At 36.2% G+C, this 13,956-nt stretch overlaps 1 protein-coding gene across 1 annotated transcript in view; it reads left to right on the top strand.

Annotated features, from left to right (window-relative positions):
• Nucleotides 1–12,908, top strand: part of pdia3 (protein disulfide isomerase family A, member 3) — a 15,455-nt gene extending 2,547 nt beyond the window's left edge. The window contains 11 exon segments of the mRNA NM_001199737.1: nucleotides 1,343–1,460; nucleotides 3,584–3,691; nucleotides 3,776–3,905; nucleotides 3,996–4,112; nucleotides 6,509–6,634; nucleotides 9,806–9,988; nucleotides 10,067–10,175; nucleotides 11,810–11,938; nucleotides 12,023–12,102; nucleotides 12,277–12,334; nucleotides 12,423–12,908. Of these exon segments, the coding sequence (NP_001186666.1) occupies nucleotides 1,343–1,460; nucleotides 3,584–3,691; nucleotides 3,776–3,905; nucleotides 3,996–4,112; nucleotides 6,509–6,634; nucleotides 9,806–9,988; nucleotides 10,067–10,175; nucleotides 11,810–11,938; nucleotides 12,023–12,102; nucleotides 12,277–12,334; nucleotides 12,423–12,533 (1,269 nt within the window). The 3' untranslated portion in view covers nucleotides 12,534–12,908.
• The last annotated feature ends 1,048 nt before the right edge of the window (nucleotides 12,909–13,956 follow it).

Raw genomic sequence — 13,956 nt, 5'->3', positions numbered from 1 at the left:
GTAATTAGTTTTCTCACAAACACAATTGTAGCATGACACAAGTCAGTTATCATAAATGCTTTTAATTACATTAATTAGTAAACTTTACCTCCATTTCATGTGCAATAGAAACTATTTAAAGTACATATACACTGTAAAACCCAAAACGTTAAGGTAACTCAAATCATTTGAGAAAACAAATTGCAACAATTTAAGTTCAAAAGCTAATCTTAATGAGTTCTGTAAACTTAATCCATTTAAGTAAACGAAGCAATTTGAGCACACTAAACCCCAATAAATGAAGAGAGCTCAAAACAACTAAGTACTGTGAAACCCAAAAAGTTAAGGCAACTCAGACCGTTTGAGGAAATCGATTGCTACAAACTATTTGAGTTAAACTAATCTATATGAGTACTGTGAACTTACTCGATTTAAGTTGAAGTAATGAGATATTTAATTAACTCATTACCTTCAACACTGAGTTTAAACTCTTCAAATGAGTTGAATTAACTTTCAGTAAGCTGAGTTGACTACACTCATTTCATTTGATGAAGTTGACTGTTGGGTTTTACAGTGTAAGAACGTGGACAAATCCTACTTAAGCAAGCTATTCAGACATGCACTAAAACACTTTTAGGCCCAGTTTCACAAACAGGACTTGGATTAAGCCGGGACTAGGTCTTAGTTAAATTAGGCTATTTAAGTCACATTTATAAAAATGGCCTTGGATATATATATTACTGGTGTGTACCTGGGAACAAAAAATGACACTGACATATTTTAAAACATCTCACCGCAAGGTTTTTTGAGTTGAGACTGCTCAAACATGCAATTTAATCTTGAATAGCCTTAAACCTTGTTTGTGAAACTGGGGGTTAGTGTTTAATTAAATGTCGGTCGCATGCACACAAGTGTCTGTATTCAGTTTGCACTTTTTGAACATTCAGTTTCTTGTCGGCTTAGTCCCTTTATTAATCCGGGGTTGCCACAGGGGATGCCCTTCCAGCCGCAACACATCTCTGGGAAACATCCACACACACTCATTCACACACACACACACACACACACTCACACTACGGACAATTTAGCCTACCCAATTCACCTGTATAGCATGTCTTTGGACTGTGGGGGAAACCAGAGGAAACCCATGTGAACGCAGGGAGAACATGCAAACTCCACACAGAAACTCCAACTGAGCCGAGGCTCGAACCAGCGACCTTCTTGCTGTGAGGCGGCAGCACTACCTACTGCGCCACTGTGTTGCCCCATTTTTGAACATAATTAATGTATAATTTACATGTACTAGTTTTTCATGAAGGTTAGTGGAGGATTGCTATTAATATTAATTTCTGCTATAATCTAGGTGGACTGTACCGCCAATTCCAAAGTGTGCGGTAAATATGGTGTAAGCGGATACCCAACCCTGAAGATTTTCAGAGACGGTGAGGACTCTGGAGGCTATGATGGTCCCAGGACTGCAGGTATGTTCTTATTTCAAAAGCGCATGAAACAGAACTTAAGATTGTCCTTTTTTTCAGCTATTGTGACCTATATACATTTCAATCGGTCCTCATTCTGGGAAAAAAAAGGAGGTGGTGCATGACTTTGTTCTTTGAGAACTGATAGGATTGTTGAAAGATGGGTGTTGCTAACAAAATGAAGGAAGATTGATGTATGGATGAATTGAGAACAGAAAGGAGACGCCTACTGATGCGCTTGCCCTAAAGGCATTTCATGTGACCAGGAAGTGAAGAAAGTCACTTTGAGAGGGCGGGGGGAAGGTTGTTATTTGATTAAATTTTGAGAAGTCTAAATAATTAATAATGCAGTGTTTATAACTGCTACAGTATATGCATTTAAGAAGTGAAAACTATACTATAATGGGAAGATAAATAATACAATAGCATTGATCTCCTAAATGTCAATAAAAGTTTTTAGATGGGAGTTTGACAGTTGCTGAGACAAACTTTTACTTGGGAAGAGAGTCAAGTCTTCAGCTAACACTGGAAAGCCATTTGCGCCAAATTGCCGGAGTCGATCGTGTGCACGCATTTACTTTAAATTACTTGCGTCAGAACACAGAAACGAGACCAGGGGTTCGTTCTCCTACGTGGATTACTCGGTTAGCTGGATTTGATTATCGACGATTTGACATGATCCAGGATCGTTTCGTTCTTCAAAACTGGTCCGAGAGTTGTTGTCATAGCAACAGTTCTGGTAGCTCAAACCTCGTCGGGAGCAGGTTCATATCATACAAAAAGGATTAAATCGGGTCAGTCACAATACTGAAAGATAATACTGAAAGTATTTACTTCTGATATTTTCTTACAGTAGTAGTTATGTACACTTGGGAAAATAGTAAATATTTAAGATAGATAGATATATATATATATATATATATATATATATATATATATATATATATATATATATATATATATATATATATATATATATATATATATATATATATATATATATACATATACATATACCTACCTAGTGGTGCAATGAAAAAACTTATTGAAACGAACTTTTTGGATCGCTTTAATACAATACGTGTATGATAATGCACAATTTGTGACTTTTTTTTAAAGCAATAATACATTTATGTAGTCATAATTATGTTTTGACAGCTAATATGCCAGTGATTTGATGCTTCATAAAAGTTGCAGATGCCTTTACCAATATCAAAATGCTTTTGTAAACATCCCGTTATTCTTTACACCAATAAAAAAAAAAGTGCTACAATAATACTACTATAATAAAGAAAATGCGCTCTAACTGTAAAACTAAATAAATTGCTTTAGACACATGAAAGGGCCAAGCATGCAGCCCACAACAAGGTGTAAAGTTATTGCGTATCATATTTAACAAACCGTTTCCTATGAATTTAATGTAACTTAGCTTGCATGGATAATTGAATATTAATCAGATGATGTCATTACGCATTACGTCATTAGGCAATCGTTTCATTGCTGATCATGATTTTGACGATCGATAGATCAGTCCTTCACAACACGCAGCGACCTCCAGACATTTTAATCTGATTCACGACCTTGTTTGAAGAACCAAATTAGCCAGAGATCAGTTATCAAGATGAACAGATCCAGGATCTGCCAAATCATCTTAGATCATTTAAGCGAGGTACGAAGAACGGACCCCAGGATGGGTTGATCTTGTTTCCATCTACTGCGTCAGTATGATTGTCAAGTATGCAAACAGCGATTGGTTAATTGGGAGGACTGGGCTCTCTAAGAGAGGTTTATTTAATTGCCTTATTCAAATAAATTTTAAAAATAAAAATCTTGCCACAATCAAATTAAGTTTTTAAATATAAATATAATTTTAAATGATTTTAATACAATTTGGTGTAAAACCTATAAACTTATTAAAAGCTCATTGTGGTCAAACGTGTTCTAAACGTTTTCTTTTCGAGGTGGATTGCTGGCAGCAGCCATTTTAGGTTACTCTGTGGATTTTGATTGTTTAGTAGTGAATAAGTCTCCTCTCCCTGGTTAAGATGCTAGTTTTAGCACTAAAATGTCTTGTACAACTTAAGGACTGACATGACCCTATTTTCTTTTCTTCATTACTCTAACAGATGGAATTGTTAGCCATCTGAAAAAGCAGGCTGGTCCAGCTTCGGTGGAACTCAAAAATGAAGCTGATTTTGAGAAGTACATTGGAGATCGTGATGCTAGTGTTGTGGGTGAGGACTCCATTTTAGACCTCAGTATTGCTTTTCCATCAGCACTCTTTCTGTATTTGATTTAATGGTAATCTGTGTGTTCAGGCTTCTTCGCTGACGGAGGAAGTGCCGCTCAGGGAGAGTTTCTGAAGGCAGCCAGTGCTTTGAGAGAGTCCTACCGCTTCGCCCACACTAACAATGAGGATCTGTTAAAGAAACATGGCATTGATGGAGAGTATGTAGCTTTTATTTGTGTTAAAGTGATATTAGTTGTAGTTTTGAGCAGAAATTTAACTTTGTAATGTTTATTTTCTTAATTTTGCAGAGGAATTATTTTGTTCCGGTCACCGCAACTGAGCAACAAATTTGAAGACAGCAGCGTGTTGTTCACAGAAGACAAATTTACAAGCGCAAAGATCAAGAAGTTCATTCAGGACAACATGTAAGTTTCAACTTTATGCAATGTTAAAATGACTCAAAATTGATAGTTCTGTCATTTACTCACTCTCATTTGATGCAAACCTTTAAAAAATTATGTTATAAACAAAGGGCGATGCTGGAAAAACTGGAAAGAAGCAGCCATTAGCCCCTTTCACACATGCAGACCTTTCCGGAAAATTACCGACAATTTTCTGGAAAGGTTGTATGTGTGAACAGGCCCTTTTTGAAATACCGGTAAATTTGTTCTGGCTATTTTCTGGAAAGAGAAGTTGTAACATTACCGGTAATTTGCCGGATTGCTGCGCTGTGTGAATGCAGAAGGAAGATTACCAGAAACAGCGCGTGCACGTCTAGAACGTGCTGATGTGAGACGTCTGCTTTAGCCAATCAGAACAGTCAGGCACATTTATTTCCCCGCGGTTTATGAGAATAAAAGCCTTTGAATACTTCCCCAGACACATTTAGCTGCTAGAAGTTAGTCAGATAACATTTATATGTTCATCTTAATGCCAACTGTCTAAATAATTATCGATAAGATGCTTATGATAAGCCGTTGTTTGTTTACCTTCAAACTCTGCTTCCTTCAGTTGCTTAGCATGGCGCATGTGCCCATGAGCGCCAGCACACACACATATCATGTACATCTCAACATGCGAAAGTGTTTCTCTATATGTTTTTATCGAAGTTGTTCTCATTACTTATCCATCCACAGAGTTTGTGATGTAGTCAAATGATTACAAATACAAGCCCAGCCGTTTAGAGCTCATTTCTGGGGTCCGTTCTTCGTACGTGGATTACTCAGTTAGCTGGATTTGGATATTGACTATTTGACACGATCCAGGATCGTTTCGTTCTTCAAAGCTGATCCGAGAGTTGTTGTCATAGCAACAGTTCCGCTAGCTTAAACCTGATCGGGAGCAGGTTCAATTTATATAAACAGGATTAGATCGGCTCAGTTCAAGCAAAGATAATACAGAAAGTATGTACCGAATTCTGATATTTTCTTACAGTAGTAGTTATATACACTTGGGAAAAGAGTAAATAATTTTTAAACTATATATATATATATATATATATATATATATATATATATATATATATATATATATATATATATATATATATATATATATATATATATATAAGTTATAGTTATTAATAAAATAAATAGTATATATATATATATATATATATATATTAATAAAGCTTATGCAATCTGCACTCTCGAAATGAAAGTACAAAGACTGCCACCTGGTGGTGCACAGAGAAAACTTATTGATATGAACTTTTTAGATCGCTTGGTACAAATCGTGTATAATAAACATGTACAATGTGACTTTTTTTTTTTAAAGCAATAATACATTTATGCTGACATAAACATGTTTTGACAGTTAATATGCCAGTGATTTAATGCTTCACAAAAGTTGCAGATGCCTTTACCAATATCAAAATGCTTTTGTAAACATCCAGTTATTCTTTACACCGATTAAAAACCAGCTACTATAATAAAGAAAATCTTTTCTAAATGTAGAACTAAATACATTGATGCATTGAAATACATGATGAATACTCTTGACACATGAAAGTGTAAAGCCTGCAGCTCACAACAAATGTTGAAGGTTATTGCGTGTCATATTTAACAAACCGTTTACTGCTAATTTAACGCAATTTTGCTCACATGGATAATTGAATATTAATCAGATGATGTCATTACGCAGCTGTGCCGTCAGCCAATCGTTGCATTGCTGATCATGATTTCGAGGATCGATAGATCAGTCCTTCACAACACACGCAGCGATCTCAGATCAGTTTATCCAGACATTCTAATCTGATTTGCGGACTTGTTTGAAGAACCAAATTAGCGAAAGATCAGTTATCGAGATGAAAAGATCCAGAATCTGCCAAATCATCTTAGATCATTTAAGCGAGGTACGAAGAACAGACCCCAGGTTAATGATTTCAGAATTTACCGGTGTTTTGGAATGGATGTGTGAATGCACTTTTCCGGAAAAATTCCATAACCTCTTTGTCTGTGTGAACAGCGCTTTTTTTGAATTTACCAGCAAAGTCGTTCTGGAAGTTTTCCGGATATTTACTGTAATCACTGTGTGAAAGGGGCTATTGACTTTGATTTTTGATTTTGAATGTATTGACATTGTTTTTTTTTTTTTGTTGTTTTTTTTTTCATTCCTACTATGGATGTCCGTGCTGCTTTTGTCAAACATTCTTTAGAATATCTTGCTTTGTGTTAAACAGAAACTCAGTTTTGAACACTTGAGTGTAAGTAAATGATGAGGAGTTACAGATGTTTTGGTTGAGCTAATCTAACTAATCTAATGTATAATTTGGAGGTCAGATAATCTGGTAATATCAACGTTTTTTTTCACCATCTGCTAGTTTTGGCATCTGTGCCCACATGACTGAGGACAACAAAGACCAGCTGAAAGGCAAAGACTTGTTAGTGGCCTACTATGATGTGGATTATGAGAAGAACCCCAAGGGCTCCAACTACTGGAGGAATAGGTAAAACCTTAACTTGGTTTTGTCGAATGTTTCTCAGGTCCTGTTTTCACCTGCTATTAAGGTGCATACAAATGACACATTTGTGACTGTTTAGCTGTTTTCCACTACCATGCTAATTTGGGTCAGTCAGCACAGATATGGCTTCATTTTCCATTTTGGTGCTGATAAATGAGCTCTCTGGAATGTAATAAATGCGTCAGTCGGTGCCTTGATAATGCAAGTGTATTGTAAATGATAACATTGATGATGATAATAGGGCATTTTGTTTTTGGGCCTTTTTGTTTTTGCACTTCTGCTTAGCCAGCTATGGAGAAACTGTTAGCCAGGCAACCGACAAAGTGGAAACATCACACTCACTGATTCCCCAGAACTCTTAGTTGTACTTTTTTATGAAAACAACACTCCATATCATACAACGCGTATGTTAATAGAATTTTGTCATTGTTGTTGCCCCATATGACAGTACTTATGCTGAACATGCACCAAAAATCCATGAAAATAATACAGAAATTATGCACCACCACCAAAAGTATGTCAGCTGGACTAGGTGAATTTGAATGAAAATGGAAACACATGTTAAAGCATAACATAGACCTCATTAAAAGTCTAGATCTATTTAATATTTGAAGGGTATCTTCTCTACTAATGAACAGTTAACTTAATATCTGAATAAAGTATATTAAAGCACATTTTTATTTCATTTTTAAAAAGTACTTGCCACTATAACATAGCTCCTTTTCAACTTTTGCCATTACAACTAAAATAAAAGTAAAATTATAACAAACTAGAATGACAGAGACGACAACATTACTGAAACCTTAGTTTGCATTAATGTGCGTTTTAAAGCGTCACATGAGTTGAGAGATGGATATGTTAAATTTTCAACTAAAATTCCTTAATTTGTGGATGTTTTGTGCTCTCTTGAGGGGATTTGAAGCGGGTTCATGTGATTTAAGGAGAGATGAAAATGCATTTGCCAAAGAAACTCTGATGTAGTGAACATTTCGCTCATGTGACCAATCAGCTGTCTTCATTCTGCTTGCCTTGTTTACTGTTAGTTACTAGGTTACACCCAGCTGCTCTAACAACTTGATAGAAATGCAGCTTATTCGTGTTTGTGATTTTTATTTTTTTTTATTTTAGATTTAAAATTTTTTTTTATTTCAAACTTGGAGGAAAAAAAAAAACAGCTTTGTTAGTATGCAAACATGGCCAATGATGGATAATATGATGTATGACAAGCTAGTGTTGTTCCCATACTGATAAACTTCTGGTGACCTGTTATTTTTTTAGCTTTCTTCCATTTTATACGGTTCCTTTTACAGCATCGATGTTGTAATGCAATTAAAATACAATCAGTTAAATAGACTTTGGCATTCATTTAGTTGCCCAAGCGTAAAACGAGACAAAAAGCCGTTTACTCGCACACGCCCGTCAGAATCGGCAGGCTAACTCAAGCTCCATTGAATATACTGGGGAAAAATAAATGCACATAAAGACATGGCGGGGAAAAATGTCGTTTAATGCAGTGCTTCTTGTACAATCTGAGACCCACTTTACCTCGGATATCACTCAGCCAGTGGAGATCGCTGATTTTTTAAAGAAACCAGATCTTAAACGTGTCGATTTCGCAATGGCATACAGTTCACCAGAAGTCATCATACAGTAAACCTCCTTCATTTTCTCATCAGTAGTTCATAAACAATCTCTGGGTCATTGGGTGTAAAGATTTTGGACATCATCTTGGACATTTTTAATGCTCCAAAAGGTTTACTGCATTTATAAAGCATCCATGTCTTGAGGTTGTGTTAGTATGATATGAATTTACTTTCGATGTGCGATTTGATTGGACAGGAATCACAGGACTGAATCACAGGACTGATGTTTCTACTCGGAATTAAAGGTTGACTGCAGGTTGAAGAATAATAGTGGAGTAAAAGTAGTGATACAGCACTATAAATGTACTCAAGGAAAAGTAGAAGTACACATTATTGTTAAAACTACTCAGTAAATTATAATTTCTGAGAAAAAACTGCTCAATTACAGTAATTGGGGTATTTCTAATTTGTTACTTTACACCACTGAAATTGATTATTTTTACTGTCAATGTCCATTGTTAGTAAAATGTTGTTGTCCTACCTTAATATTATGGTGCTTTCACACCTGCTTTATTTAGTTCGATTGAATTGCACGAGTTCGTTGTCCCTTTTGGTGCGGTTTGTTTGGGCAGGTGAGTATGCAGCAATCGTACTCTAGTGCAGACCAAGTAAACTTACCGAGACCTGCTTGAAGAGGTGGTCTCGGTAAGCTTTCTTACGAACCCTGGAGCGGTTCGTTTGTGGTGAGAATATGATCAGTACTAAAACAGGTCCAATCGCAAAAAGTACTGCTCCTTTTGGACTAATCCAGCTGCAGTAGGCCGATGCGCTGTGCATTATGGGATATGGAGGAAAAATATTTGTTGACAGCGCTTTACCAACAGAGAGAGAGAGAGGGAAAACATTACCTGATGGATCGTTGGTAATATTTCCGCAAGATGACCATGTTGCAGTTTAGTTAAATTGATTCACGCCTCTTACTGAAGTGACGAGCGATGCATTAAAACACTGTTTTCCAGCTCGGTCGTGCTTCACTCTCGAAATGTATAGTTTGTCTAAAGCAGGCATACAATCAGTCAGCGCAGTCGTCCCTTCATAGTAAAAAGCCACATTTTGTGTCTGCCGGTTTAGTTTACTTGCGGCAGTTCATTGGCATTTTCCCGCACATGAATTCTAACCAATCAACAAGCAGTTTAGGAAATATGTTTAACAACATCTGGCCAATGAGAGATGTGGATTTTGTCAGATGACTGCATTTTGGTTGGTTTTAACTGGTTCCGACCAAAGCCAGTGGTGTGGTGTGAAAACGACCCAAAGACGGCAGAAAATGCAACAATGTATCATTTATTGCCCTTGGTCCGGACCAAATGAAGCGAACTACAAATGTGAAAGCACCCTTTGATCCAAATGGAAAACTGATTACAACTATTCATACAAACAGTTTTAAAGCACGGCTACTAATTCTTGTTTGGCTCTAAATGTTAGCAAAATCATTATTTGTGTTTATTAATATTTCTGATTGAAGAGGAAGTGTTTAGATTGTCATCTGATGTGTTTGTGTGTGTTTCACCAGGGTAATGAAAGTGGCCAAGGGCTTCCTGGATCAGGGGAAGAAACTGAGTTTCGCTGTGGCCAATAAGAACCGCTTCAGCCATGATGTGTCTGAACTGGGTCTGGACGGCAGCAGTGGAGAACTTCCTCTCGTTGGCATTCGAACAGCCAAAGGAGACAAATACGTCATGAAGGAGGAGTTCTCGTAAGTCTTTTTATTTACTGCCTAGAGCAAGGTCTTCTGTTGGGTGGGGAAAAAAACCCTTCCTTTTTGTTTTTTCAGTCGTGATGGAAAGGCCTTGGAGAGGTTCCTGCAGGATTATTTTGATGGAAACCTGAAGCGTTACCTTAAATCTGAGCCTGTTCCTGAGAACAACGATGGCCCTGTGAAGGTGCGTCAGAGTATTTGAGTTTTTCCGTCTTTGATTATAATTGATTCAAATAACGGAAATATTGTACATGGAATGTGCATCAGTTGTAAATAAGGCGTCTACGGTGAAATGAGGGTTTTATAGAACTTTCACTACATTATTAACAGATTACTGTAACGCAAACTACAACTAGTCATAGATATTTAAATTTGAATGTCTTCAGATGATTATTGCTCTAAATTTGGGATGCTCATTTTGATTAATTTTGATAAACGAAAGCTGAATATTAACCATTAACTGATCAGATTATTATTAAATTAATTTTTAATTTTTTTATTACTTTTAATTGACAATATTTATAACATTGTGTAGAATGTGAGAATACAAAGAATATCAGGATTTTTTTTTAAATTTTTTTTTTATTTTTTTTTTTTACAATTAGCAAAGACAGATAATAACAATAAATAATAATAAAATAAAAATACAAAAACAACCCACCCCCCATCCAAACAAGGTATAATTGTCACAAATTTTGTCAAAACATGTCTCATTTTGATGTTACGTAAAGAAAGTTGAAATGGTTGATGGTAGTAATAAATAAAAACTGTAATGTTCAGAATGACGTACAAATAAATTACATTTACATATGATAAAACATTAAATTAAACAAAAACATAAAATAAGAGAAAGTAAAAACAACAACAAAAACACACTAGCAAAACTAACAATAATTATACGAAATAATTCGTTATTATAATTAAATGCGATCTCGACTTAAATACTGCCCTCACAACGTCACAGGTAGTTGGTAGATCTGTGGGGAAAAAAAAGGCCCACCGCCACAGCTGAAAAAAAATCCTAGAGGAAACGCTGTATTAATAATTTTTCAAATAGAAAAACGTTGGTTTGTTGGTTATACAATAAATGATCAAAATTCTAGTAAATGTGCTGTGATGGAGAGAACATTCAGACTCTGACTTGTGAGCTGCTTTAGAAAAAAAGCCGGCCACAAGTCAAAGTTTTGTTTTGCTGCATCATTCTCCAGTTGTGCCAGTAAACGGAGGTGTTTATGATGTGGCTCCAGGACAGAGGCTATCAGCATCAGCGCTGGTTTGGCATCAACTCTGTGTCAAACTGACCAGCAATATCCTCCTTTCATTTTTCTTCTTTGGCAAAATACGTCTGTAGGCACGTGTTACCATTCCGCGAGTTAACAAATATGTGTTGCACGTTTATGCAGCCAAACTTAAACAATTAGAAAATAATGATTATTTCTTTTCTTTTTTTTTTAAACTGATACCATTTATTTGGTTAAACGTAACCTTTCGGTTAACCAGTTATGAGCATCCCTACTCTAAATATACCACTGATGCACATTATATTTTCTCTACTTCAGGGGTCACCAATCTCAGTCCTGGAGGGCCGGTGTCCCCGCAGGGTTTAGCTCCAACTTGTCTCAACACACCTGCCTGGGTGTTTCAAGTATACCTAGTAAGACCTTAATTAGCTAGTTCAGGTGTGTTTGATTAGGGTTGGAGCTAAAATCTGCTGGACACCGTCTCTCTAGGAACAAGTTTGGTGATCCCTACTCTACTCGTGTATCTAATTTTAAAACTTGCCTTTGGTTCCTGCAACTTTTATCTTTATCATTCCAGGTTCTTGTGGCTGAGAACTTTGACTCTATTGTAAACGATGACAGTAAAGACGTTCTCATCGAGTTTTATGCCCCCTGGTGTGGACACTGCAAGAGCCTGGAGCCCAAATATAAAGAACTGGGAGAGAAGGTGATTTTTACAGCTCCTCGTTGTGTTATTTGCCATGAAATGTTGACAAGTATTACAATTGTGTATTTTATATCCATGTCATAGCTTTCCGAAGATCCAAATATCGTCATTGCAAAAATGGATGCCACCGCTAATGATGTCCCCTCTCCGTATGAAGTTAGCGGGTATGTAGTGCATCACCCCTTCTGTTTGGATTGGTAAAAAACTGCAGTCTAATTTGTGTTTTAATTAACATCAGTGCAGGTTTATTATTACAATTGTATAAAACTGATGAAATATCAATTAGTTAAAGAATTTTTCAATGTTTTAACTTGCTTGAATTATTCCTGTATTTTTAGGTTCCCCACAATCTATTTCTCCCCAGCTGGCCGTAAACAGAATCCAAAGAAATATGAGGTCTGATGATTATTATTAGTATTATTATTTTCTAAAATCTCAGCTTCACTCTACAAAAACTTGTAATCAAATCTTGTTTGGCTTTCAGGGAGGTCGTGAAGTGAGCGACTTCATTTCCTACCTGAAGAGAGAGGCCACAAACACAGTGGTCGTTCAAGAGGACAAGAAGAAATCAAAAAAGAAGAAGAGCGAGTTGTAATCAAACGCAGCGCAGCAGCCTGGGAGGAAAATTTCTGCAGGAGTCGTAAATTATATCCCAATCTTTAGTGAAGCAAGTGTCACAATGTCGGCCTGCTGCTCTTGGACGCTGTGGAAGTTTGTGACGGCCAGACTGTGATTTTTAGATATGAGGAAGAAGAGGTACAGATCTGTCAAAATGAGATTTGTTTTTTTATTTTTATTTTTTCCCTACACTGTCTGTACCTTGGAGAGATGCACTTTTGAGACCAATTCTATATTTCTTTCTCGTGGAAAAGGGTAGGGGGATTCGGTGAGTTTTTCTTTTGTACCATTTTTTTTTTTTTTTTTTTTGTATGTTTGGAAGGATTCTGAAATAAAAGGCCCACAAAACCTATAATTGCAGTGTTTCCTCTAGGATTTGTTTTTCAGCTGTGGCGATAGGCCTTTTTTTTTTTTTTTTTTTTTTTTTACACATCTACCAACTACCTGTGGTGTTGTGAGCGCAGTATTAAAGTCGAGATTGCATTTAATTATAGTCTACAGCATGCGGATCTCTTTGCTCGCGCGCCTATTTTCTCTGCTCGAGCACAAAACTTCTTGCACGCCCCCTCAAATATAAGCCGCTTCGAGAGCGCACAGATCTTCTTGTGCGCTCTTAAATAAACGCTGCTGAAGTGCGATTTAGTGCGTTTGTCTCCAGCATTCATTCGATTTGCTAGGAATATTTATGAATGTCTCTAATAGACCTACAGAGCGTTATTAATGCGTCCCGAAGTAAAGTGAAACGGCTATACGTCGAGTATGCTGGCCAGTCAGCACGTAACTTTAAAGGGTTAAACAAATGACGCACAGCACTGCTACGGTTACAGAAAAGTTTGCGCTGTTATAATACACTTGCCTTTTAATACGTTTGGGTGCAAATTAAATTTTTTTTTATTGTTTTTTTTATATAAATCGCTCTTAAATAATAAAATGTTTTGAATAAGATCTGTAATGCAGCCGTGGCGGGATGAATTTTGGTGTGGTGCCCTGCCATGGAAGAATGAATGTAGCGGAAACCATGAATTGTGCTTGTTTATCTCAAATTTGAAGGGTTCAAGTGTAGTGCAAAAATCTTATTGTAATTAGAAAAGTACAAAGGCCACTTTTTCTGCCTTAACAGATTGGGCGAGCCAAACCTTAGGAATCTTAGGAGAGACTTGCATGATTGTAGTACCCACCCCATCTGGACCATCACCCAGGCTTGCCCACAATCGCCCTTTTTTTGTGTATATATATATATATATATATATATATATATATATATATATATATATATATATATATATATATATATATATATATATATATATATATAAATATAATTTTTTACTTTTTTTTACTTTTTTTTTTTTTTATAAATGCTTATTGTTTGCTCCTCCTAGATTTTTTTGCTCAATCTA

This window comes from Danio rerio, chromosome 25 (genome assembly GCF_052040795.2).
Source record: "Danio rerio strain M-AB ecotype USA chromosome 25, GRCz13ab, whole genome shotgun sequence".
Taxonomy (NCBI): Eukaryota; Metazoa; Chordata; class Actinopteri; order Cypriniformes; family Danionidae; genus Danio; species Danio rerio.
This window is presented reverse-complemented; position numbering and strand designations above follow the sequence as displayed.